The 27,532-nt window shown below is 37.3% G+C and overlaps 1 protein-coding gene across 1 annotated transcript in view; it reads left to right on the top strand.

The window, feature by feature from the left end:
• Positions 1-27,532, top strand: part of LOC150094632 (epidermal retinol dehydrogenase 2-like) — a 147,374-nt gene that overhangs the window by 96,537 nt on the left and 23,305 nt on the right. The window contains exons 4-5 of the mRNA XM_090411611.1: positions 4,645-4,785; positions 14,560-14,685. Coding sequence (XP_090267737.1) covers positions 4,645-4,785; positions 14,560-14,685 — 267 coding nt within the window. The remainder of the gene's footprint in view (positions 1-4,644; positions 4,786-14,559; positions 14,686-27,532) is intronic.

The following is a 27,532-nucleotide window of genomic DNA, read 5'->3' as shown; positions in this document are numbered from 1 at the left end:
TCAGGCTAGGATAAATAATTAACTAACATTTAGATTCATCTTACTTTTGTATCGTGCAGTGCCATGTAGCTTCAATCTTGTACATATATATATATGTTTTCCTGATGATGACCTCAATACAGAGGTCGAAACATTGATTGTTACTTGCTTAATATTAAGTAAAGTAATTATTCTAACACGTGTGTTGTGTTTCCATAAATTCTTCACTATGAACACTTCTTATCCTATTCATCTGGCTCTGTGTCCAGCATTAGCTCAATTTGCTCTCATACTGGACTCTTTCAAAAATATCTTCATTCCCTTTCTAAACTGGTAATCAGATAAGCACACAATAGTCCATATGCATTTTTTTTGAAGGCTTGTACAATGATTTCTTTACTTCTACTTATTAAAGTCCATCCACTGTATTGTATTCACAGTTCTCTGTGTGGTCTTTAAATTTCAGGTCCTAGTCCACCATCATTAAAAGATTTCTTTGTTACTCTGCCTTTCAAAATACACTCACAATAGTCATGGCACCTGTGTAGTCTCTAGAAGTTTGGTACCGTAATGATAGAATGCCAGAGGAAAAATCATTATAAGTTCAATTCTAGCTGCCAACTAGATGAACTTTTTTTTAACTTTTTTTCAACATTTTCTTCTACTTTTTTTTGCATTAGACAGTCTCTTATATAGGAAAATAGGATTTTTAACTCTGTTTACAGAAAAGTCATCTGTAGAATTTTCCTATTATAGTCAGTATGAGTGTTATGTCAATATATGCTGGAGACAACTTGTCTCCTGCATATTGACATAACACTCATACTAATGCTCTACTAGGTGATAACTTTTTGTAGTTAAGAGTAAAAGAGCTCTGCCTACTCCTTTTAAGGAATAAAAATGCATTAGTGGGAAGGCACAGGGGTACACCGCCCATATGTGCAATGTTTGCAATGCACACAGGCTCCAGGATAGTGAAGGCGCCAAAGAGGAAGAAATACTTAAAAAAAAAGGTTTGCACACAGGCGTATTCACAGTTCTCTGTGTGGTCTTTAAATTTCAGGTCCTAGTCCACCATCATTAAAAGATTTCTTTGTTACTCTGCCTTTCAAAATACACTCACAATAGTCAATGGCACCTGTGTAGTCTCTAGAAGTTTGGTACCGTAATGATAGACTGCCAGAGGAAAAATCATTATAAGTTCAATTCTAGCTGCCAACTAGATGAACTTTTTTTTAACTTTTTTTCAACATTTTCTTCTACTTTTTTTTGCATTAGACAGTCTCTTATATAGGAAAATAGGATTTTTAACTCTGCTTACAGAAAAGTCATCTGTAGAATTTTCCTATTATAGTCAGTATGAGTGTTATGTCAATATATGCTGGAGACAACTTGTCTCCTGCATATTGACATAACACTCATACTAATGCTCTACTAGGTGATAACTTTTTGTAGTTAAGAGTAAAAGAGCTCTGCCTACTCCTTTTAAGGAATAAAAATGCATTAGTGGGAAGGCACAGGGGTACGCCGCCCATATGTGCAATGTTTGCAATGCACACAGGCTCCAGGATAGTGAAGGCGCCAAAGAGGAAGAAATACTTAAAAAAAAAAGGTTTGCACACAGGCGCCGGACACTACTGGCGCTGCCCCTGGGTATTCACATTCCAAATTTCAGACCTAACACTTAGCTAACACTGAATTGACAGCCCTGTCTGTGTGGGCAGATAATTATTTGCCACACAGACAATCTGTTCAAATCCTACTGGAGAACTACAACATCAGTATCCCTGTTCATAGCTCTCCCGAACTTTGAATCATCTGTGAACTTATCTTCATATATAAATTAAAATATAAACTCATATATATTATTTATTATTATTATTCAGGCCTCCATGGCGTCAAAAGACTCATCGTGGGAGGTCCTTCCTAAGAACATAAAGTCTGTCAAGACTCATCGAGGGAAGGTCCCCCCCCTAAGAAACACAAAGTCTATCATACCACTCCTTAAACTCATTGACTGTTTTTGCTCTCACTACTCCATCAGTCAATGCATTCTATGGTTCAACCACCATCCATGCAAAGAAACCACTCCACACCCTCTTGCTCACAGTTTCCTTTCATAACTTCCAGGGATGGCCTCTTATCATCACTCCTTCCCACTATTCAACCGAGTGAAAGAACTTCCCAGTGTCAACCCTGTAACCACCTCTCAACAGTTTAAAAGTCTCAATCATATCACTTCTCCTTCTTCTATCCACCAAACTCTGCAGTCCACATTCCCTCAGCCAATCCTCATAACCAAAATTGTACAGTAATGAAACCATCTTTGTCATCCATCTTTGTACCCTTTCCACAGTTAATTTATCCCTTTCAAATCCTGGAGACCAAATCTGAGAACAATAGTCTAAGTGTGGTCTGATCAGAGACTTATACAACGGAATGTTAATCCTTTTATCTCTGCAGGTCAGTATCCTCATAATTGCAGCAATCCTCTGTGTTACCTTCACCACTTTTGCAATATGTCCCCTAAATTTCAGGTTTCTATCAACCCTAGATCTCTTGTTTCCCCTACTTCCTCCAGTATAACTCCTCCCATAGAGTATGCAGCATCCCATCGATGTTTCCCAAACCTCAAGACCTTACATTTTGCTTCATTAAACCAACACCCCCCCCCCCCTATTCATTTGTCTATCTATCTAGCTTATTCAAATCCTCTTGCAGGGCAACCGCACCTGCACTATTACTAATAAACCTTCCCAGCTTCGCATCATCTGCAAACAACTGAATATCTCCTTGCAATCCACTGGCAATGTCATTGATATAAAGGTTAAACAATATAGATCCTAGTACTGAGCCCTGTGGGACTCCATTTGTAACCCTCTGCTTCCTTTTATAAAATATAAACTGAACAATAACATGGAATTCTATAATTCCCTTAGATCCCATTTTCCTTTTCTAGAATTATTACTTTTGCATACAGATCTTGATACTCACAGTCAATCTCCTAACCATGAATCTACTATATATATCTCCAAAGAATGCATTATGTACAAATCTCTACTTTAATGGCTACAGTGTCTCTGCAGTCAACAGACTACTAATGAATTTTCCTTCCATTCCATTCACCTGTCTGTTTAATAAAAGTCTAGCAACAGACAAATTCCTAGAGAAGTGGGGAGGATGGTGAAATAGTGCCATTGCATAAAAATAGTGGGAAAAAGAGATATCAGACTACAGACCAGTATGTAGTCTGATATCTCTTGAGATTGTTCTTGAGATTTTTGCAAAACTATTAGGAATTTGATATCACTTTCATGATCTATCACAAATAGTTAACATACCAACTAGTATGCTAGACAGTCCTCATATTTCAATACTCAGGATGTTTTCTTAACTAAATGCACTGTAGATGTCTACTTTTCTTGGCATCTTAGACCATATTCTTATCCATGTTCCCTTTTCTACAGATCAGTTTCCTCCTAGCCACTCTCAGCCTAATGCTCTGTAGTACTTCAATGGTACCAAATAGGATGACCTCTAGAATTTTTATGTTTTTTCCATTGTAATATTACTGTTTCTGCTCTCCTGATCACAACAACTGCTCTAACCAAATAACCAGGGGCGACTCGTGCATAGACACTGCGAACTGCAGCACCCCCAGTTTTTCTCGATATATAAATATATTTATTAATTTATTTATATTTGCTTGTAATATTTAATTTTATCATCAACAATCCTATGCAATTCTCTTATTTTGTATAAAAATCCATCTTGTAGCACTTAGGAGGGTGAAGGACGCTAGCGGCACTGTGTTTTCCAGTGTCATATTGCTGTGTGTGCAAGCATATGCACGTCATAATGAGATGCGAGCTATTAGTGAATGCGGCACTGTCCGTCATGCAGTTCTACTTTTGTTTATATGCAGTTTGCGCCAGTAGTAGAGTGTTCGTAGTGCTTATCGTGTTTACTCCGTCTCTTTAAATATTTGGACATTACAATTAAAGACATAACATTTGTTATAGTAATTTTTAAGTAATTTTGAATTATACTAAACTGTATAATTTTTATCGATAATAAACAATATTTTTTCATGTTTAATTTTTTTTAATTTTTACCATAATTTTGATATTTTATCTAGATACATATACACTGTACTTACAGTGTGTATGTATATTTCGAGTTGCAGCACCCCCCACGATTTCAAGCCATGAGCCACCACTGCAAATAACCTAAATAATCTCTACTGGAATGAAGGCCTTCATCCTCCACTCTATTGCAAAATCCCCACAACCTCTACCCAAGCCCTTGTTCTATATTAAAAAAAAAAAAATCGTATCCTTACAGTCCTTGATAAAAAAATACAGCATATATTTAAGTAGTTCATGTCAAACACTCCATCTTCTTATTCAGCATACAGCATACTAAAAAAAGTGTAAGAAAATTATTAACAAATCCCAAGTAGACTTCATAAGGGTCAAATGCAATAAGCTTACCTTTTGCTGAATTGCTAGTCAAGCAGAAGGTCTCTTGCATTTTTTCTCCATTTTTGACCTATTGTAATAATAGATTAGTGTAATACATTATAAATTATTTCAATAAATAGAACATATACACATGGAAGTGGAATATAAAATTTTGAAACTAATAAAAATCTCTCTTCTTTAGTGCTTCAAAATTTGCAGTCATGGGTCTGATGTCTGCATTATCAGAGGAACTATTTCTCCTACAGAAACATAATAGCATACATTTGACTGTTGCTTGCCCAGTTGCCATAGATACAGGACTAGCCCTTAGGCCAACTACAAGGTATTTCTGTTATTTAAAATTTCTTTTCTCTATTGTCATGAAAAGGAAAATTAAATACTATACATTCTCTTGCCTCCATTCTAATTAGACATAATTCCTCGGTTGGCTCTCTATCCTGTCATTCTCACGCAACAATATTTCCTTTAGGCAAGTGCAAGTATTTTCTAGGAAAATTGATTCAATCAGTGCCACAAATTCCTTTCCCTTTAATATAAACAAACAAACAAATAAATATAGCTTTTGAGATCTATAAACACTAATTATATTTCATTCTTCAACTACTTTTCCTTGCCTGAGACTATACTCTCATTATTGTTTCTCACTATTCTTCAAGTTCTAGATCACTTTCATTATGGTTCTACCTGGAAATCATGTGAATCCTTTTTTTTTTTGGTGTTGCTGCACCTCTACATATAGTGCCATCTCTGAGCGTTTAGTAACACCAGAAAAAAGGATTCCACACTTTTAAACAGTTCCATTTTATCTTGTATTCCTTCTCTCTCTCCCCATCTTGTTTCACATTATCTTCACATCTAAGTAACGCTTTGGAACAATGGCACATATTCTTAGGTTGGAAAGAGCTGGATTCGAATCCTGTCTAGAGCACAGTGAACACTGTGTCTTTAGACAAAGTAAGTAGCTGAGGGTAACTTGGATGGTCTCATACAGAGATGGTAATTTTCTTATCTAAAAACTCTGGTTCTTCTCTCTTCAAAACAGGCAATAGACCAGTAAATATATAAGCAGTTCATAGACAATAAATTTGCTTCAGGGTCTTACCACTACCTAAGCTAAAAATCAGTGTAAATCTAACTGAAGGCACTTGTCATCAGTTACACTCTTATTCTCCATGACTTGAACCATCAGCAAACAAGTTAATGATGATAAGCTGTCAACTCTGCATGAAATATTATTAGCACTTAAGTTGAACAGAATGTCACTGATTACTTTTCTTTCCTGTGATGTCTCCCTGTACACATGTTTTTGTAATTTTCTTATGTCCTGTGTTCTGTCCAATTCTACCTCCTTTAACCTGCCATGTATCAGTTTGTCATATGGCTTTGTAAGGCAAAAAATCGTTGTATATGAATTCCCCCTATCTTAAATATTTATCACTTTTTTATAAAATGCTAAAGCTATATGTTCCCTTTATAAATACATTCTGACCATTGTAGAGAATCCTATGCTTATCAACCTAATCCTGTATTCTAGGCCTGACCATCCTCAGTAGTACTAACAACTGGAATATATATAAAAGCACTATAATTGTAAACTCTTTCTTAGCACTACTGCTCTTCACTGATACTATTTTGCTTTCTTTCCACTCCTTTGTGACTCTTACTGTTGTAAAACTCTCATTTAAAACTCTGAAGAAATAAAATTGAGGATTTTATTGTCAAAGTCTGAACTTTTCATCTGTTACTATGAATTGGAAATCTACAGTTATTTTTAAAACTTTTGTAAGAGAAAATCTCACCAGGGGTATTTATTTTGTTGCCGGCCTGGATTGCCGAGTAGTGGTTAGCATATCTGCTCTCCAGCCAGAAGGTTGCGTGGTCAAATTCTGCCATGGGCATAGATGTTTGTGATTGTCCGTGAAAATACTAGTAGTGGTGGTGGTCGGTAGATGGCGTTGGTGTAGTTGCAGTTCGTTGGTGGATTGAGTGGTAGAAACAGAGTTGTAGAGTAGGTGATGAGGCTTTGGACTCCCTTGAGGTGTCAGGTAATAATAATAATAAGTGGTTTTCAGGATAAGGAACTGTTTTTGCCGAAGAGATAAAGAAACTGTTTCTTTCAAGATAAGTCCAGATGCAATTGAGAAACATAATATTCTTTTTTAGCTGACATGTTTTTGAGCTTAGATAAGATGTGGTTTATTTAATTATCTTTTTAGATTTTAAGATGAGTTTCTGTTGTGGTTAAAGTTCAGAATATTGTAAATTTCTAGAAGTGTGACTCAGATGACTCAATTTGCTTAATTATTGTTGAAGTTGAGACATATTACAAATATTCTTGTAATCAATCTCGAAACACTCTTATCTCTCCATCCCCTGTAGCCTTAATTAACTCTGCTGGGATTCCATCTCCACCTGGGGCCAAATTGATATTAAGCCTGTTTAACTGCTCTTTCAACCTCATGCCTAAGTGAAGGAAGTTCCAAATTGAAATTTTCCTGGTGAAATTTTGCTACCCTTACTGTCCTAGTCACCTTCCTTGTCTTTTCTTTGTATTCTTAATAGAATTCCGTAATGCTTTTTTTCTCTGCGTTGCATATTTAATGAATGCAACATAAGATGAGTGGTAATCCATTTTACACCTACCTTATTTGACCTTATGACCTTTGGAATACATCAAGAACTATCTGCTACTATAAGATAGTTCTTGAATTTCACCCAAGCAGCATCAATTGCCATTCCACCAACTCTTCATTCAGTGTTACACCTGTAAGCTGTCTCTTGAGCTTCTCATAAACACCAGCATTGTAGTTCCACATGTAGTTTCACTGAAGACCTCACATGTAAAGTCCAGCCATGTGAGGACTTTGCAGTTTCACTGAAGTCCTCACATGGCTGGAAACCACCCAGATAATCACTCCATGGTCACTCTTACTAATTGGAGGAAGATTGGAAACCTCATTTATAATAACATCCTCTCATGAGATAATCAAATCCAAGATCCCCAATCCTCGCATGCTCTCTGTTATATACTACTGGCTGAGGTAGTTGTACCTCAGAAATTCAAGAAATTAATTTTCTTTACTTTCTGTTGTACCTCATCATCCCAGTCTATATTACAATAATTAAATTCACCCATTTCCTATTTGTTTCACTAATTTGCTTATACATTTCATGATCTAAACCACAACATTACTAGATCTAATCATCATCTGACTAATTGTTTCATTCTCTTTGCCTCTCACACTACACTACCTCAAAACCACTGTCACTATTGCCCCCTTGCATCTCTCTTGTATGGACATAACTCTTTTCTATCATCAATAGCTCCACCTCCCTATTTTATATCTTCACAAAAAACATCATACCCATCCAGTTCTATTCCTGTCTGGATGTCATCCTCACACAAATATGTCTCACTTATGCCAAAACGTTTTGGGTGAACGAACTCAATCAATGCAACCATTTAATTTCCCTTGTACCGAATACTACTACCATTTGTATACAGACGAAGCAACTGATATCTGGATCTATGAAAAGTTTCACTAGTACAACTTATTAGATATGGGTTCTTTGTACCTTCCTTGGACCATTCATCTCTGTCTCTCTCTCTCTCTCTCTCTCTCATTATCCTGGTATCCTCTTCAAATCCGATAGTTTGCCTTACATTCCAGGTCATCTCATTCCTCTCTCCTGTGCACTCACACTATCACTTCCTCTTTGAGCATTGATTTTTTTTTACTGTATTCCCCTGTCCAACCTGAGTCCTCCTGTTTCTCTTGCACACTTGTTCCTGCATTCTACACTCATGCTACCTACTTATCTATTCATATTATTCATATTATTATCTGACCTCCATGGAGTCAGAGACTCATTGTGGAAGTTACACTCTATTGCACACAATGCTCATCCAACTGTGCCTTAAAGTGATTCAGTGTGTCTACATTCACAACACTCAGGTAATGGCCTGGTTGGCCAATTGGTCAACGTATCCGCTCTCCAGCCAAAAGGCTGCGTGTTCAAATCCTGCCATGGGCATGGATGTTTGTGATTGTCTCTGAAAATACTAGTGGTGATGATGGGCAGTAGATGGCATTGGTGTAGATCAGGGTTTTCCATGTGTTCTGCAGAAAGTGAATAAGTGTTCCATGAAAAATTATCAAAATTAATATGAGCCTGTAATGGTTTTAAATGCTACAACAAGTTCAAACATGTATGAAAATCAGGCACTCCTCATTTTGTGTGTAGATTGTGCTATTAAGGCCAGCATGTGCTGGCCTTAATAGCACAGCAATAGTGTTGCTTAGTCATAGTGTGCACTTAGCTTTACATTGAATATGAGACTGATGACACTCGACTCTAACCAAGGTGTTCCGTTAAAATTTCAGGATTTGTGAAGTGTTCCATCATAGGAAAAATTGGGGAAACACTGGTGTAGATAATGGTGGTAGTTGTGGTTCATTGTAGTTGGTGGATTGAATGGTGGAGATGGAAAGTTGGAGTAGGTGCCCTCCCTCGATGAGTCTTTGGACTCCTCCCTGGAGATGTTACATAATAATAATAATGCATTCCATTTACAAACCACTCTCCATGCAAAGATCCTTCTCCTCACTTCTCTACTCACACCCTCCTTATACAGTTTCCAGCTATGGCCTCTCCCATTCTATGAAAAATCTCTTCTATGCCAAACTGATAACAATCCCTGACTAGCTTATGTGTTTCAATCATATCTCTGCTCCTCCTGTTATTCACGAGGCTTTGCAATTTCATTCTCTCAATCTGTCTTTACATTCCAAAGATCACTGACCACCTTTGTGAATCTTTTCTGGGTCCTTTCTAACATATCCTTGTCACCATGAAACCCAGCGACCAAATTTGTGCACAATAATCCATATGAGGCCTGATCATATGGATTATATCATATGGCAAACTGACCTCTTTATTTCTGGAACCTGTATTAGGAGGGTGTGAGCAGAGGAGTGAGGGTAGGTTCTTTGCATGGAGAGTGATTGGTGAGTTGCATTGCCTGAGTGTGTTGTGAATATAGACTGAATCTGTTTAAGGCATGGTTGGATGAGAATTGTGTGCAATAATGTGTACCTCCCATGATCAGTCTCTGGCTTACTGGAAATCAGATGTTAATGATAATAATAAATACTCACTACAGAAATTCTTCAGTAGTTCTTTCGTGTTTTTATTTTCTCATTTTATAGACAGAACTTTGAGAGCTCTATTCCCATCATCTGAAATTCGACCTGTGACTTGCTGTCAAAATTATGCAGAATAGTCACTGTAAAACGTTTATATTTCACTTTTTCAGTATTTCTGATCGAATGTCATCTGCATTTCCACGTTTCAGTTTTTGATAGCTTTTTCTACCTTACATATTGATATGTACTCCTGAATGCACTCCTCTTGGCTATTTTGTACCACTTCTTGTTTCATTCAGTAATCTTTCATTAATTACTCCAGACATTTAGAACATCTTTATCTTTAGTTTTCATGCCAAATTTATGATCTATGATTACTTTGTGCAGTACTCTTTTGTCTATTTATAATCTTTAACAATATCCTTCAGAACATTTTACCACTTTATTATACTGATATTTTCCTTCTATATTCTTACCAAAGTCTCTCCTTGACTTTTGATTGCTAATTTTACATATTGCTTCACTTTTTTATATTTTTCTCTACATCCCCTCAGGACACATTGTGACTTACTGGGAACATTCAATAATCTTTCTTCTTTTTATGACTTCCTCTCCAATTTCCTGAGTCCACATGGGGTTCTAATTTTTCTCTTCTAGCAGCCAACTTCACGTGACGCTTCCTGGCTCAGTCAAAGAATGTTTTCTTCAGAGTCTGCCATTGAGTCTCCAAGGTTTTGATTCTTGTCTTCAAACTCTTTCACTTTTTTTGAAATAAAATTGTATATTTGAGTTTACTGTTCACCTTTGAAAGCACTCAACTTTGACACTTTTCTTTTCAATATGATATTAAATTTTATCTTGCTCAAAACTAAATGATTATTTCCTGTTTCAAATTTTCTGTATGCTCTTGCATCTTGAACCAGCCTGAAGATGCTCTGTTGTATGCAGATTTGGTTAACCAGGTTCCATTTTTATTGGGAAACTATGGAGAATATCCAGACATGTGATTTTTTAAAATTTTTGATTTTTAAGTGCATGTCACTCACAGAAGGTTATAATGTATTGTACAACATTGTGGGTAGGGGCTAAGGTTTAAATAATTTAGAAATTCTACTCTAAAAAACAATATAAAACTTTTTCAAGCCACTCCAGGACTCCAATAATATGCAGGGCAGTAGTATCCCACCAGATGATGATGAAAATCACATACCACATAAAGAGAAACATCCATGTCATAGTGCATTTGAAAACCCATACTGTTGGTTTGAGAGTAAAGACCCTATCTACACTGCCAACTAGGCTAGCACATTTCATCAGTATCAGGATTTTGGAATTAGATATAGGCAGTTGAGAAATGTTAAATGCAGAATTTAGTTGGTGGGTGGAAAAGAGGTTATGTGATCGACATATTTTTCAGTGTGATAAATACATTGCTGATTCAGTGAGATTCTGTAATGAGTATTGATTCCATGGTATGTTAGTAAATATTTTAATTTATTATTATTATTAAGAGAGACTGCAAGGGAAGCCACATACTAAATGCACCAGCTATCATACTTATTCTTGAATTCATTCACACTGCTTGCACACACAACATCCAATAGCAAACCATTCCAATCATGCACTACCCTATGAGAGAAAAATCTAGCCCTTACTCCCCCTTCTTAGCAGCATTCATTCTCAGCTTCCAAGGATGCCTTCTTGTCCCTTCCCCACCATCCATAAAATGAAAAATTCCATCAACTGAAATCCTGTATAACACTTTCAGAAGTTTGTAAGAATCAATCATATCATCCCTCTTTCTACAAATTCTCAGTCTGTTCATAATCAGTATTCCACAATTCTGATATTTTTAACACTCTCCTTTGCACTCTCTCTCTCTCTCTCTCTCTCCACTGTATCAGAATCACAATGGAAACCAGGAGACCAGACCTGTGCACAATATTCTTATCAAAGCTTTGTAAATGGGCAAACTGACATCCTTATCTTTACATGTGAAAGTTCATTTCAGCATTGCAATTATCTTTTGAGTTGTATTTGCAGTCTTTGCTTCATGGCCCTGAACTTCAACATGCCGTCTACTAACACTCCAAAATCTCTAGCCTGATCAGTTTCTTCTAGTATAATCCCACTAATATAATATGACTTGGGGTATCAAATCACGCCAAAGTGCATGCCCTTGCATTTACTGACATTTATTTTCTCATGCTCATAATGCATAGCATTATACATGTCCGCAAGGAGATGTGCTTTGCATTATGGGAGATACTAAGGCAAGTGATCAGAACTTACTCCACCTTTACCACGAGTTGCCCCAGTCCTGAAAATACTTCAGGTGCAAACTTTGTTTGTTTACACTTGGATAAAGGATTAAACCAAATATATAATTGATAGCATAACCAAGTGAAAAAACTTCCATCAACTATCGCTAATCTAGAGAATTTTAATAATAAGGTTTTGACACCCTTTGGCAACTGGTATATGGTGATATGACTTCTGCATTACTTCCACCTTATTATCACCACCTATGGTCTGGCTCCCACTGATGAGACCTCAATAAAGGTCGGAACCGGTCTGGGTAGTGGCCCTTCCCTTAATGCATAGCATTATACATGTCCGCAAGGAGATGTGCTTTGCATTATGGGAGATACTAAGTGATCAGAACTTACTCCATCTTTACTACGAGTTGTCCTAGTCCTGAAAATACTTCAGGTGCAAACTTTGTTTGCTTACACTTGGATAAAGGATTAAACCAAATATATAATTGGCTCACAATTCCAGCCTATTCAAATCATTCTGCAAGTACTTAATATATCAGCCACACTCCTGATTATCCTATCTATCTTTGTGTCATCAGCAAATAGCTGTATGTCGCCTGTCAAATCTGTTCCAATATCATTAATATACATTAAATAACAGTGGACCAAGGACCGATCCTTGTGGTACACCACTAGTTACCTCAAATCTTGCAGACTCACATTCTCCGTATCTGTCAGTCAGCCATCTTCTTATCCATGCTAATATTTTATAATCCAAACCCATATTCTCCAATTCATGCAACAGTCTTCCATGCTACATTCTGTCAAAAGCTTTAGCAAAGTCCAAAAGTATCATTGTATATCCATTCCCCTTGTCTAGTTCAGTGGGAATATTATTATAGAATGTGAGCAAGCTGCTAAAACATGACCTTCCCTTAGTAAATTCATGCTGTTCATTGCAAAGTAGAGATTCACTGTCAACCCATTTCTGAATGCAAACCCTAACCAATTTTTCCAAAATCTTCACCACCACTTCTGAGATACTGATTGGTCAATAGTTGGAAAACATTGGTTTTTTTTTTAATGTTTTAATTATAAGTTTTAAGTTTATAATAAGTTTTAATGATAAAGACATCTATTAAGACTTTCTTGTAATTACTGTCATTAAATTTCAAAATAATAACCATATATATTGTAAAAGGAAAGATACATGTGCTGTACATTTATTATTATTATATGGGTATTTCTTTGGAGTCAGAATACTCATTACAGGAGACCCACACTATTATTTGCACAGTACCTATCATACTTCTCATTACACGTTTTCACTATCAGGACACTCTCAAAATCTAGTTCTTCAGCTATAGTTTGCAACCCACAGTTGCAAAGTATAGTTGAATACCTCCAATGCTATATAATGAGCACTCCACAGACCTGACACCAGCTTGAATCCAGTAGTCATAGCCTTATAATGGGATAATAACTTCCTTATCTTTACTTGTCAGTGTTCATCATCCAAATAATCTTTCAAGCTATTTTACCAACTTTTGCAGTATGCCCTCTGAATTTCAACTCTTTCCATCATTACCCCAAATCCCTTGCAGTCCAGTGTCATCGAATGTGTAATACACAGTATGTAATCTTACCATCGCAGCATGCATAACCATACACTTTGCCACATTAAACTGACAACCATTATCATTCACACTCCCAATTTATTTAAATCATCCTGCAGAATGCCTACATCATCTTTATTAATTATTGCCCTCCTCAGTTTTGCATCATAAGCAAACAACTGAATACTCCCCTCAAATCATTCTTTGTATCATTAATATATAAATTAAACAGCAGTGGCTCTAGTACAGAGCCTTGAGCTATTTTGCTAGTCATCCTCATTCTCATAGCCTCCACTGCACCATATACTACTCTCTGGTGTCTGTCTGTGAGCCATCCCCTATCCATGCCACCAGCTTTTGCAAAGACAAGCAGTATCCTGGTGTAGCTGTTTTCCTAATCCATTTCAACTGTCACTATTATAAAATGTAAGTAAATTACTTAGGCATGCTGCTCACTATAGTGTATCATCCTATCTACCCATTCCTGAATTCTACCTTTAACTAACTTTTCCATTAACTTAACCACCACTCCTGAGATACTAATATTCTGGAATTAGTATCTCAGGAGTCTGTCCTGGAACCTCTTTTATGTATGGGACTATCTTTTCCTTCTAAGATGGAATAAACAACTAGTTTATTACAAGCTAAATATTATACACAACTTACCTAACACACAGACTGACATGCCCTCATGCCAAAACAAGCATTTTTTGCCAAGATAGCAGAAAGACCAAGATTTAGGTGCACTGATATGGTACAAAGTTCCTTAAAAGATGTAATATAAGATCTGACAATGGTGGAGTCCTGACAGATTAATTTGGAACAAAATTGTCAGTAGGAAATTAGTAATGATCTAAACTTTTCATATAGTACCATCATAATATCCTGTACATGCCTTGAGGATACATATCAGGAATTTCATGATGATGATGATAGATCCAGTAAAATAAACTAAAATTATTTGACATCGCTCTTAATCTTGGATGTTACAAACCACATATTTTCAGGATTTTTCAGATTTGTTATTTTCAATTATTACTGAATTCTTACTTAGTATATTTAATTGTGCATTTAGATTCCCTCGCGTACTTCCGATTCTCAAGACTCAAGTTGCAGCTAAGGCAGTGTTGAATTCAGTATTAAAGAATGATGACATAGTGATAATTCCTCGTCGAATAACTTTTATTGTGATGCTTTCAAGGTATGACAACTTTTAATTAGATTTTTATTTAAATTTTATTATTTTAAATATGAACTGAACTACTGTCCAAAGGATAGCAATGACAATTTGCAAAAAGATTTTAGGTGCATTACTCCAAACATGTGATTAGTATGCTTAACAATGGGCAGATTTTGGTACAAATGATTTGAGAGAGAACAAAGAGCATGTCAAAATGAATGTCAGGAGACTGCTTGGAAAGATAAAGGAGAATAGTGTGACAGGAAGGGTGGTCAGTGTGTTGCCTAGGTATGATTGTGGTGAAATGAGGCGGAGAGCAAGGATTATGAATGATATTCTGGCTGAAATGTGTGAGGAGATGGGAGTACAGTTTGTTAATGTGTGGAATGAGTTTGAGGGACGAAGTGAGCTGTATGGGAGCGATGGACTGCATTTGAGTGGTTATGGTGTGAGTCGCTTGGAGAGACTGCTGCTGGAAAGTGGAGAAGTGAATAGAGAGAATGAATCAGATCGAGAGGGGAGTGATGTAGAAGAGCAGAGGAGTAAGACAGGAGAGATTGAAGGAGTGGAAATGAATGGAGAAGTGAGTGGTACGAGTATAGAAAATGAGAGAATGGGTGTGCAAGAGGAGCAGGGAAACAGGGAGGCTCAGGGTGGACAGGGATACACAGTGTGAGAAAGGTGGATACTCCAAGAGGAGGTGAGAGCATGTGTAGGCAGGAAAGTAATGGGATCAAAAGGAAACAGATGGAATTGCAAAGGGTTCTAAAATGAAGAAGCAGAAAGGGAAATGGCCCCAGTCCAGCATGGAGAGATCACATCGAGTGAGTGGTATCAGTGGAACTAGCTGTAGATCCAGAAATGAGTTGTTGTGTTTGTATACCAATGCTAGAAGTATAAGAAACAGGGCGGATGAAATGGTTGCACTAATTGCGTCTGTGCACCCAGAGATTGTCGGAATAAGTGAGACATGGTTAGATGAGGATGACATCCTGACAGGAATAGAGATGGAAAGGTATGATGTGTTTCGTGAGGATAGAAGGAGTAAAAAGGGAGGGGGAGTGCTATTGATGATAGAGAAAGAGTTATGTCCATACAAGGTAGAGATGCAAGAGGGAAATGGGGCCAGTGGTTTTGAGGCAGTATGGTGTGAGATAGAGGTGAATAGAATCAAATACTTGGTGAGATGTTGTTATAGACCTGGTAATGTGGATGGTGGTGATAGTGAAATGTATAGTCAAATCAGCCAAGCAAATAAGAAAAGGGTGATCATTATGGGTGATTTTAATTATGGCAATATAGACTGGAATGAAGAGATAGCAACTGTAAGTAAAGAAAATGAGTTTCTTGAGTTTTTGAGGGATAACTACCTCAGACAGTATGTAACAGAGGGCACAAGAGGATTAAGGGTCTTGGATTTGGTCATCTCATCGGAGGATGTAATTATCAATGAGGTATCAAATCATCCACCAATTGGTGAAAGTGACCATGAGGTGATTACTTGGGTGGTTGCCAGCAGTGCAAGGACCCCTGTGAAAAAAGGATATATGTGGAACTACAAGGGGGGTGATTATGAAAAGCTCAGGAGACAGCTTGCAGGTGTAGCATGGAATGAGGAGTTAGCTGGAAAAGAGATCAATGCAGCTTGGAGGATTTTCAAAAAATATTTAGTGGATGCAATGTCTAAATGTATACCACGGGTGAGAAGGTTAAATAAGGTAGGTGTGAGATGGATGAATAAAGAGATTAAGCATGCAATACAGAGAAAAAGGGCATTGTGGAGGCAGCATAAGAGAAGTGGAAGTAACCAATTTCATGAGGTCTACAAAGACCAGGCAAGGAGGGTGACTTGGTTGGTGAGAGTAGCTAAAGAGAGGTATGAACAGCAGTTAGCTAATGAAGCTAAAAAGAATCCTAGGGAGTTCTTTCGATATGTAGCCAGCAAAAGAAAGAATGATTATGGAAGGATGACATTGATTGGAGGAAATGGTATAAAGACAGCTGTTGCAGAATGTGTGGTGGAGATACTTAATGAGCAGTTCATAAAGATCTTTCAATCTTGTGAATGTGACTTCATGGAGAGATTAAGAGCAGTTGATGATGGGGAGGAGAGACTGACTGTAAGTGAGCAAGAGGTGTTTGGGGAGTTGAGTAAACTAGATGTAAATAAGGCTATGGGACTTGATAATATATCACCGCGTATTCTGAAGGAATGTGCCAGAGAGTTGACACCTGCCTTGACATATTTTTTTAATACGAGTCTTGCACTTGGTCAAGTCCCTAAAGAGTGGAAGGAGGGCAAGATTGTGCCACTTCATAAAGGAGGTGATCGAACTCAAGCATCAAACTATAGGCCTATCTGTGTGTCAGGTGTTGTGGTTAAGTTGTTGGAGAAGCTTGTGAGAACTAGGATCCAGAGTTGGGTTGACAACAATGGTATAATCTTTGATGGACAGCATGGATTTGCTAAAGGAGGTTGTGTTTTAGTAATCTACTTACTTATTACAATAAAGTGACTGCTTCCTTGGACAGAGGAGATGGATACACAGTAATATACTTGGATTTCGCAAAAGCTTTTGATAGAGTACCTCATGATAAGTTGACAGTCAAACTAGAGCAGATGGGGTTGGATATTAGATTAGTGCATTGGATTGGAGACTGGCTATCTGATAGGTATCAACAAGTTGTGTATGGGGGTGCAATATCCAGGAGAAGGAAAGTCGCTAGTGGAGTGCCTCAGGGATCTGTTTTAGGGCCATTACTATTTAACTTGGATATTGGCGAAGATTTGGATGGAGATATTCAGTTGTTTGCAGATGATGCAAAGTTGGGACGAACCATAAAGAGTAGTGAAGATGTTGTGGCCTTGCAAGAAGACTTGAATAAATTGAGTGATTGGGCAAGCAAATGGGGATGTGAGTTAAATGTTGCAAAATGTAAGGTTTTAAAATTTGGAAAACAAAGATGGGATGCAGAATTTATGCTTGGTGAGAATATATTGTTGGAAGTAGAGGAAATAAGAGATCTTGGGGTGATAGTGGATAAGGATCTAAAATTTAGGGGACACATCGCCAAAATTGTGAAGATAACACAAAGACTTCTGGGAATGATGCGGAGGACACTGACGTGTAGAAGTAGGGAGATTCTTGTTCCATTGTATAAGGCTTTGATTAGGCCACACATGGACTATTGTGCCCAGATTTGGTCACCTGGTTTTCAGAAGGATGAAGAGATGTTGGAAAGGGTCCAAAGGCGACTGATTAAGGTAGTTTCTGACCTCTGGAATGTTGAGTATGAGGAAAGATTGAAAAGATGTAATTTGCCAAGTCTAGTGGAGAGAAGGAAGAGGGGAGATATGATAGAGACCTACAAGTTGGTAAGGGGTTGTTATAGGATCAATGGTGGAGAAGTTCTACAGAGAATAGTGGGAGATCAGGGGAGAACCAGAGGTCATCTCTGGAAACTGTATAAAGAGGGTGTGAGTAGGGGAGTGAGAGGCAGGTTTTTTTCATTCAGAGTTGTGAATGATTGGAATGCCTTGCCTGAGAGTGTGGTGTCTGCAAGGAGTTTGAATGTGTTTAAGATGTGGTATGATGAGATGTGTGTGAGATAAAAGGACCTCCTAGATGAGTCTTTGACTCCATGAGGTCTTGTTTAATAATAATAATAATAATAATTTGGTATTTGTATAGAGTTAGTAGCTAGGCAGTTGAAAAATAGCACTTGAGTGGAAGAGAATTCCTAGTTTTTAGATGCTGAGGAAATGATTAATGTAATATGTTTATTCCAGGAGATGCTGGAATTAAATGCTAATCCAAGCAGAGAGATCTACTTCTGTCCTATATCCATTAAAGGATGGTATGGAGATCAGTGATTAAGGTACTTGTTGAAGATGATCTTGAAGCTTGGGATGTCTGAGCACTGTATGGTGCAACAAATGAGTAGGATGAATGGAGACTACTATCATCAGCAAAGTTGTGAATAGGATTAGTGGTAATTGAGAGTAGTTCATTTATGTATAGAAGATGGATATAGGGGATAGAACAAAGTCCTGAGGCATTTGTACATTGGTGGAAAAGCTCAGAGAGAGGAGCCATCCACCATGATATGCAGTGATGAATCAAAGAGAGCTAGCTATCCAATTACAAAGGATGACAGGTAAATCAAAGGATGCCAGTTTGTTTAGTATGCCTCAGTGCCAGATGCATTCAAATGCTCTGGAAATGTCGAGAATGATAGCAAGTTTCTTCAGACCTTTCCATGGCACTTGTCCATTGCTGTTTGTTATAGTGTAAGAGGTCAGCTGTGGACTTTGAATCGTAGAACCTGTACAGGTGGACCTCAAGGCATTGGAGAAGTTGACTATTATTTTGAGATGATTTAGGTGATGTCAATTAGTTAGTAGTTAGATGGTAGACTTCTATCTCACTTTTCTTGGAAATGGCTGAATATATTATTGCTTCCATGCATTGAGATAGATGCAGTGATGAGCTATAGAAATTTTAACAAAGGGTTCGCATTGTCAAGCAAAAAAAAAAAAAAAAAAGAGGCCTAACTTAGCCCTTATAATACTTATATTGCGACTTTGTAGAGTTTCTGACAGACATGATAATTGCTGTAGGATATCAATCATTAATGCTAGATCTTTTAAAAATTCCAAATTGAGAAGTTGGTTTAAAAAGCCCTTATATTTATTGTTCGATGCAAAATGCTTGCATAAAGCTGGGTAATTTCTCCACAAAGCAAGAGCCGTTCATAAACTGCAAGCTGCCCATTGTGGTTCAAACACATGGTCGATCTTTGAAATTTCGATACCAAGGTCTTTTGCAATTGTATTTAATTCTCGTTGATATTTTGGTGATTGATGATAAAAAGCATATAATTTATCCATAAATATTTCAAAATGATTTATTTCTTTAATGTTTTTTTATCGAATCGTCTAATGCTAAGTGTAAACAATGAGCCAATGCCAAATCACAATGTTAGGAACTTTTTGTAGAAGTTTGATTGCAACCAGCGCCGCTGAGAGGGGGGTGACATCTGAGACTTTTGTCATGGACTCGCATCAAAAAAAGGGCCCGACATGTCACATAACTGTGTTTATAATGCATGGTTTTAATTCTCGTAATAATACAACAATGATAAAGGATAATGGCATATTGAGAATGATACTGTCTTTTGTTTTAGACAGACGGCTACGTTCTTTAGCTTGCTGTGAGTGTCTGGAAGACACTGATTCTCTCGGCGCAGATCGCTGTAGTTATAGCGGGTGATGACGTCAATAGGCGTTCGTGGAAGGTTGTTGCAGTTGGCTGCGCTTCGCAGTCGGTTTTATATGATTTTTTTATTAAACAAAAGTGATGCACTTTTTAAGTGGGGCCCGGACCACAGACTTGTCACGGGCCCGAAAATTTCTCTCGGTGGCCCTGATTTGTTTCCTAACATTACACTAGCTCCAACAGAACAAAATGGAATAAAATGATTTTTTATATAGTTATCAGAAAATCCATATGAATTCAGAGTAGCAATAATAGTAGCATGTATACATTCCACGGTGGTATTTTCTAATTCTACAAGATTATTAAACAAGATGAACAAGGGACTCCCAAATTTGAGAAAAATTTAACAAAGGTCTCGCGCGAGCCCCTTATAGCTCACCACTGGATAGATGGTATCTAAGTACAGAAGATTGTAAAGATGATACAGGATCTGTTAGCTCTGGAGCACAATGTTTGAATACATTTGGATTTGGCTTTTATGACAGAAGATTTTAAGTGTTTAAGTTATTTAAATATTCTCCTGATGTATTTTTGCTGAAAAATCTCTGGAAGAATATGGTACCAGAAAACTATACCTCAGAAAGTATATACTCTTAGTACCATCTGATAAGAGGTTGAGGCAGAAGACAAGTGAGCAGAAGTTATTGCAATGGCCTTTTCAAGGCATTTCCATTTGGACAGGAGGTAAGTTTTTTGCTGCTAGCATTTCTGAAGTCAGAATTAGATTTGCTGATAACTCTTTTGCATTTATTGCAGGCTTAAGTTGAATAAGGATAAAAAGAAATGGCTTGAGTTAAGCATGAAGAAGTCACATCAAATAAGTGGTATCAGTAGAACTAGCTATAGATCCAGGAATGAGCTGCTGTGTACAAATGCTAGAAGTGTAAGAAACAAGGCATATGAAATGGTTACATTAATTGAGTCTGTTCACCCAAGAATTGTTGGAATAAGTGAGGCATGGTTGGATGAGGATGACATCCTGACCGGAATAGAGATGGAGAGGGGGTGGGGTATGATGTGTTCCATGAAGATAGAAATGGTAAAAAGGGAGATGGGGGAGTGCTTTTGATGATAGCGTCATCAAAAGAGTTATGTCCATACAAAGTAGAGATGCAAGAGGGAAATAGTACCAGTGGTTTTGATGCAGTATGGTGTAAGATAGAGGTGAATAGAATGAAGTACTTTGTCAGATGTTCTAATAGACCTGGTAATGTGGTTGGTAGTGATTATGAAATGTGTAATCAAATTACCCAAACAGATAAGAAAAGGATGATCATTATGGGCGATTTTCATTATGACAATATAGACTGGGATGATGAGATAGCAACTGGAAGTAAAGAAAATTAGTTTCTTGAGTTTTTGAGAGAGAACGACCTCAGACAGTATGTAACAGGGCACACAAGGGTTGAGGATCTTGGATTTGATCATCTCATCAGAGGATGTAATTATAAACAACTCACCAACTCATTGTTGAATTGGTGAGAGTGATCATGAAGTGATTACCTGGATGGTTGCCAGCAATGTGAGGACCTCTGTGAGAAAAGGGTATATGTGGAACTACAAGGCTGGTGATTATGATGAGCTCAGGAGACAGCTTGCAGGTGTAGCTGTAGTGGTATTATCTGTGGAGTTAGCTGGAAAAGAGATCAGTGCAGCTTGAGGGGATATTCAAGAACTATCTAGTAGAAGCAATGTCTACATGTATTCCAAGGGTCAGAAGATTAAATAAAATAGGTGTGAAATGGACGAATTAATAGATTAAGCATGCAATACAGAGAAAACAGGCATTATGAGGCAGCATAAGAGAAGTGCTAATAGTTCCATGAGGGTTATAAAGAACAGGCAAGGAGGGTGAATTGGTTAGTAAGGATAGCAAAAGTGAAGTATGAGCAGCAGTCAGTTAATGAAGTCAAAAAGAATTCTAGGGAGTTCTTTCAATATGTAGCTAGAAAAAAAAAATTATTATGGAAGGATTAACAGTAATAGAAGGTAAAGTTTCTGGAAAAAGAGGAAGGGGTAGACCATCAATGAGATGGATGAATGGTGTGTGTGTGTGTGGAGTGAGTGATCTTCAGAGAGTTGAGGCCGCCAGAAAAGCAAACAACAGGACTACATGGCGAGGCCTGGTGTGGCACATCACCGAGCATCAGAGTGACCATAACGCATCTGTAGATGCCCAGTGAACATATAGATAGATGGAAGGATGACATTGATTTGAGAAAATGGTATAAGAACAACTGCTACAGAAGATAAAGTGAAGATACTTAATGAGCATCATAAGGTCTTTCATTCTTGTGAATGTGACATAATGGAGAGTTATTATTATTATTATGTGATACCTCCAGGGAGTCCAAAGACTCACGAGGGAAGGCACCTATTCGACAACTTTCCGTGTCCATCACTCTAACTACCTTCATTTACACCAACGCCATCTACTGCCAACCACCACCACCACCACTAGTATTTTCACAGAAATCGCAAACATCCATGCCCATTGTAGGATTCGAACTCACAGCCCTTTGGCTAGAGAGCAGATACGATGGGGAGAAGAGACTAACTGTAAGTGAGCAAGAGGTATATGGGGAATTGAGCAAATGATGTTAATAAAGCTGTGGGACTTGATAATATATTACCACTTATTCTAAAGAAATGTGCCAGGGAGTTGGCATCTGCCTTGACATATTTTTTTAATATGAGTCTTGTAGTGGATCAAGTTCCAAAGGAGTGGAAAGAGGGCAAGATTGGCTGCTTCTTAAGGGAGGTGATAGAACTCAAGCATCAAATTATGGACCTATCTATGTGTCAGGTGTTGGAGAAGCTGGTGAGAACTGGGATCCAGAATTGGTTTGACAACAGTGGTATTATCTTCGATGGATAGCATGAATTTGCTCAAAGGGAAATCATGTTTTAGCAATCTATTTACTTATTACAATAAGGTGATGACTTCCTTGGATAGAGGAGAGGGATACACAGCACAGTAGTATACTTAGATTCTTCAAAGGCTTTTGATAGATTACTGCATAATAAGTTGATAGTCAAACTAGAGCAGAAGGGATTGGACATGTCCAGACAATTCATTGCCGACAATTCATCACTGGGACAAATCATCCCCGGGAAAATTCATCGCGGGAACTATTGATTGCAGAAAATGTTATTTGCTAAAAAAATTGAAATGATATTGCATTGATACCAATATATGAAAAGTAAATGCAGTGCAAGATAAATTTAACAAAATATAATTTTATTATGTATCTATGTATTAGTCCATGCAGTTAGCCAAGTGGCTGGTTGCTTCACAACCATAATGTCTGGGAAAGGAGTGTCCTGGGTTCGATTTCCATCTCTGACATGAGGAGCTTAGGATTTTTCTCAGACATAGCCAAGTTAGCTGGTCTTGGGCGAGAACTGCAGGGTTTTTCTCCCCAGTTTGTGGGATTTTTCCTCCCACAAGCAGGCAAACTGGCCTTGAGAACGTAATGCTTCTGCAGACATAGGATACACTGGGAGGCATAGGCCAACCACTTTATCCTCGTATAACGGTTGCGGTTATAAGGAATAGAAACCCTCAACACCGTAAAGGTAAAAGAGGGATAGATCTATGTATTATTTATTTAGATTTTCGTATTTTTTATTCTTATACAGTGAAAGTAATATTTTATTGATTGATGAGTTTCCTAATTTCTGTTTCATCTAAAAATGGTATAAATATTCTTTCTTACTTTGATACTAGAGATTCTGTTGATGGAAAAATAATATTTACATATAACCACAACCATTATAGGTTGGCCCTATGCCTCCCATTCTATCCTATGTCTGTAGAAGCGTTATCTTCTCAGTGCCAGTTTGCTGTTTGTTTGCTTGGGAAAGGAAAAACCCTCACATAAACTGGGGAGAAAAACCCTGCATTCATCGCCCAAGACCGGCTAACTTGGCTATGTCTGAGAAAGATTGTACACTCCTCACGTCAGCGACGGGAAATGAACCCAGGACACTCTTTTCCCAGGCATATGGTTGTGAAGCAACCAGCCACTCAGCTGACTGCTCAGGCTAATACATAGATACATAATAAAATTATATTTTATGAAATTTATCTTGCATTGCATTTACTTTTTATATATCATTATCAATGCAATTCATTTCAGTTTTCTAGCGAATAATATTTTCGGCGATCAGTAGTTTGCGTGATGAATTTTTCTGTGATGAATTTTCCTCGCGATAAATTGTCCACATGATGAATTGTCCGTTTGATGAATTTTCCACGATGAATTGTCCATGAACCAGGGTTGGATATTAAATTAGTGCATTGGATCGGAGACTAGCTATCTGATAAGTATCAGCAAGTTGTGTATAGGGGAGCAATATCCCAGAAGAGGAAAGTCACTAGTGGTGTTCCTCAGGGATTTGTTTTAGGGCCATTGTTATTTAACCTGTATGTTAATGATATTGGCTAAGATTTAGATGGGAATATTCAGTTGTTCACAGATGGTGCAAAGTTGGGACAAACTATGAAGAGTGGAGAAGATGTTGTGGCCTTACAAGAAGACTTGAATAGATTGAGTAAATAGGCATGGGAATGGGGATGCAAATTCAATGTTGCAAAATGTAAGATTTTAAAATTTGGGAAACAAAGATGGGATATAGAACTTATGCTCGGTGGGGATATATTGTTGGATGTGGAGGAAATAAGAGATCTTGGGGAGATAGTGATAAGTGGATAAGGATCTGAAATTTAGGAGACACATTGCCAAAATTGTAAGTAGAAGTAAGGGGATTCTTGTTCCATTGTATAAGGCTCCAATTAGGCCAAACATCGACTACTGTGCACAGATTTGATCACCTGGTTTTCAAATGGACAAAGAGATGCTGGAAAGGGTCCAGAGGTGACTGACTAAGGTAGTTTCTAATCTCTGGAATGTCGAATATGAGGAAACGTTGAGAAGATGCAATTTGCAAAGTCTAGTGGATAGGAGGAAGAAGGGTGTTATGGTGTTATGATTTTGTTATAGGATCAGTGTTGAGAGATTTTACAGAAAATGGTGGGAGAACCAGGTCATCCCTGGAAGCTGTATAAGGAGGGTGTGAGCAAGGTAGTGAGAATCATTTTTTTTTTCATAAAGAGTTGTTTGTGAATGATTGGAATGTTTTGCTTGAGATGGGGGTGTCTGCAGAGAATTTGAGTGTGTTTAAAGGATGCAAAACATTCCAATCATTCACAAACAACTCTTCATGAAAAAAAAATGCTTCTAAGTATGTATGTAAGTAAGTATGAAGAGCTGTGTGTATGACAAAAGGACCTCCTTTTGTTGGATGAGTCTTTGACTCTATGGGGTCTTAGGATAATAATAATAATAAATGCAACTATTGCTCTTCCCAGTTTTGCATCATCAGCAAACAACTGAATATCCCTCATTAAACTTTCCCTATATCATTGATATAAAAATTAAATAGTGGCCTAGTACAGAACCCTGAGGTACTCCACTCATCATCCTCATTCTCCTAGATTCCACCCCAGCATACTACTATCTGGTGTGAGTCATTTCCCCACACCCATGCTGCTGTCTTCATATCCGTTTACTCCAATTTTTGTAACAGATGTAAGTCGGTTCAAGAAAAGAAATCTAATCATGTTTGGAGATCTGGATATTATCAAAAGTAATGGAAAATGAAACAAAATCTTTCCTGCAAAAAGAAAACTGAAGTGTATTTTGGTGCATTGAAAGATCACGTGGTTATCCTCACTACACTGAAGAACATCGCACAGATCACTGTTTGTTATGGAAAGTGAAGAAGAGGATTGTGGTATAATGTCATCAGCAAAGCTGTGGACAGGATTTCAGTTTAGTGAGAGGTCACTTATGTATAGGAAATGGGTAAAAGCACAGTGCCATGAGCTGTTCAGGCATTGCTGGGAAAATCTGAAAAGAGGAAGCCATCTTGACACATGGCAAATGGCCAGAGATTGGTGACCCAGTTGCAAAGGATATAAGGCTACAAACTTCTTAACAAACTACCTAAGATGGTAGTTTGTTAAGTAACCTGCTGAGCCAGACTTCATTAAATGCTTTTGAAAATTCAAGAGCAACCATTTGAGGTTTTTCCTTTTTTATAGCTTGTGTACATAGATGTGTATGTTGTTAGGTAGCATCTGTGGAATGAATGTTGAAATCCATACTCGTGGTTACTAATTAGGTGGTAGATCATCAAGTAATGAAGTTGGCTGTTAATGACATTCGTGTTATTTTAGGAAAACTAAAATAAGAGCATATGGACTGCAGTGTGTTGTCTGACTTCTAGAACCTTTCTGAATATTCTTGTCCTATGTTGTAGGGCAGTGTATTTCAATTTGTGTCATAGCTCAATGGTGGGTTGTGAAATTAGTTTAGCAGGTCATGACTAGCATTTTCGTTTTAATGAAATATAATAGAAAACATCAGTATACATAGGTTTCGTAGCTTTCACATGTTCCTTTCGAGCAGTGTCACATCTCGCATATTTTGCTCCTAGAGGAAACTTGCTAGATAGTATATTATGACTCTTCTGTGTTGAACAGGAATATATATATATATATATATATATATGTCTTTATTTGCTTTTGAAAATTTGCTTCACATTAATTGGCTGGTTTCTATACCCTTTGACTACATTATGAATGGATAATGACCAATTTTCTGCAACTAAAAATTTGAGAGAGTGTTATTTAGAGTGTACATAGATGTACTTGCCTGAATGTAGAACTGTGCCTGTGGGAGGAAAGATGTTTTTCATTATGAAAGGTTGTTTTCATAATGAAAAATTTTCATTATGAAAATTCCTTTTGCCTCCAATATACACTAATTGTCATTACATATAGTACATACTCTAAATGCATCAGTACCATATTTAGTGGTACAATAAGGATACTTTTTTTCATGCATCTGCAGTATGGCATCTATTCAGGAGACAGATGTTTATCACCATCCAAGGACATTATCATTGCCATCTTCTGAAAGAATAGGTGTGGTGAGAAAAAATGTTTATTCCTCTGAATAAAAATGAACACTTCTGTTTTATGGCAAGCATACCTCTCGCATTAAATAAAATATCTCCTAATTTTATTAGGAAATATATTATTTCTTTTTGATTGAGTTAATTTTTTCTGTGTTGTAGTTAAATGTTAAGAAAGTCATATTTATTAACTCTTGTTGTGGTTAGGTTTTTGTTTATGTAGTAAGTGCACATATTGTTCTGTAAAACTTATTTAGTGTATATATGTATAATTTGCATGTGTGTGTGTGTATCTAAAATGTGTGCATGTGCTGAGTTGCAATGTAAAATGCATTTTTTATTGTGAGTCTTGGCCAGAAATGTTTGAAAAATGCTGCTGTAGGGAGATGCCAGTCAAAACAGAAAAGATTGTAAAGGTGACAGAGGATAGGTGTCAATTCTGTAGCAAAGTTTTTAGCACAGTAAGAAGACACAATTCAGGATCCCTCTGATTCCTGTAGATCATCTGTGTCTTTGAGTGATGTTACAATAGTACCATCTGAATATGTGAGAGATGGAATCATGAATGGGAAAAATTGCATTTAGCTGCCTTGGCAAAGGACAAA

Source organism: Typopeltis vanoorti, chromosome 21 (genome assembly GCF_054136105.1).
Source record: "Typopeltis vanoorti isolate ZY-2024b chromosome 21, IOZ_Tvanoo_1.0, whole genome shotgun sequence".
NCBI lineage: Eukaryota > Metazoa > Arthropoda > Arachnida > Uropygi > Thelyphonidae > Typopeltis > Typopeltis vanoorti.
The sequence above is the reverse complement of the archived record's forward strand: the minus strand, read 5'-3'. Positions and strand labels throughout refer to the sequence as shown.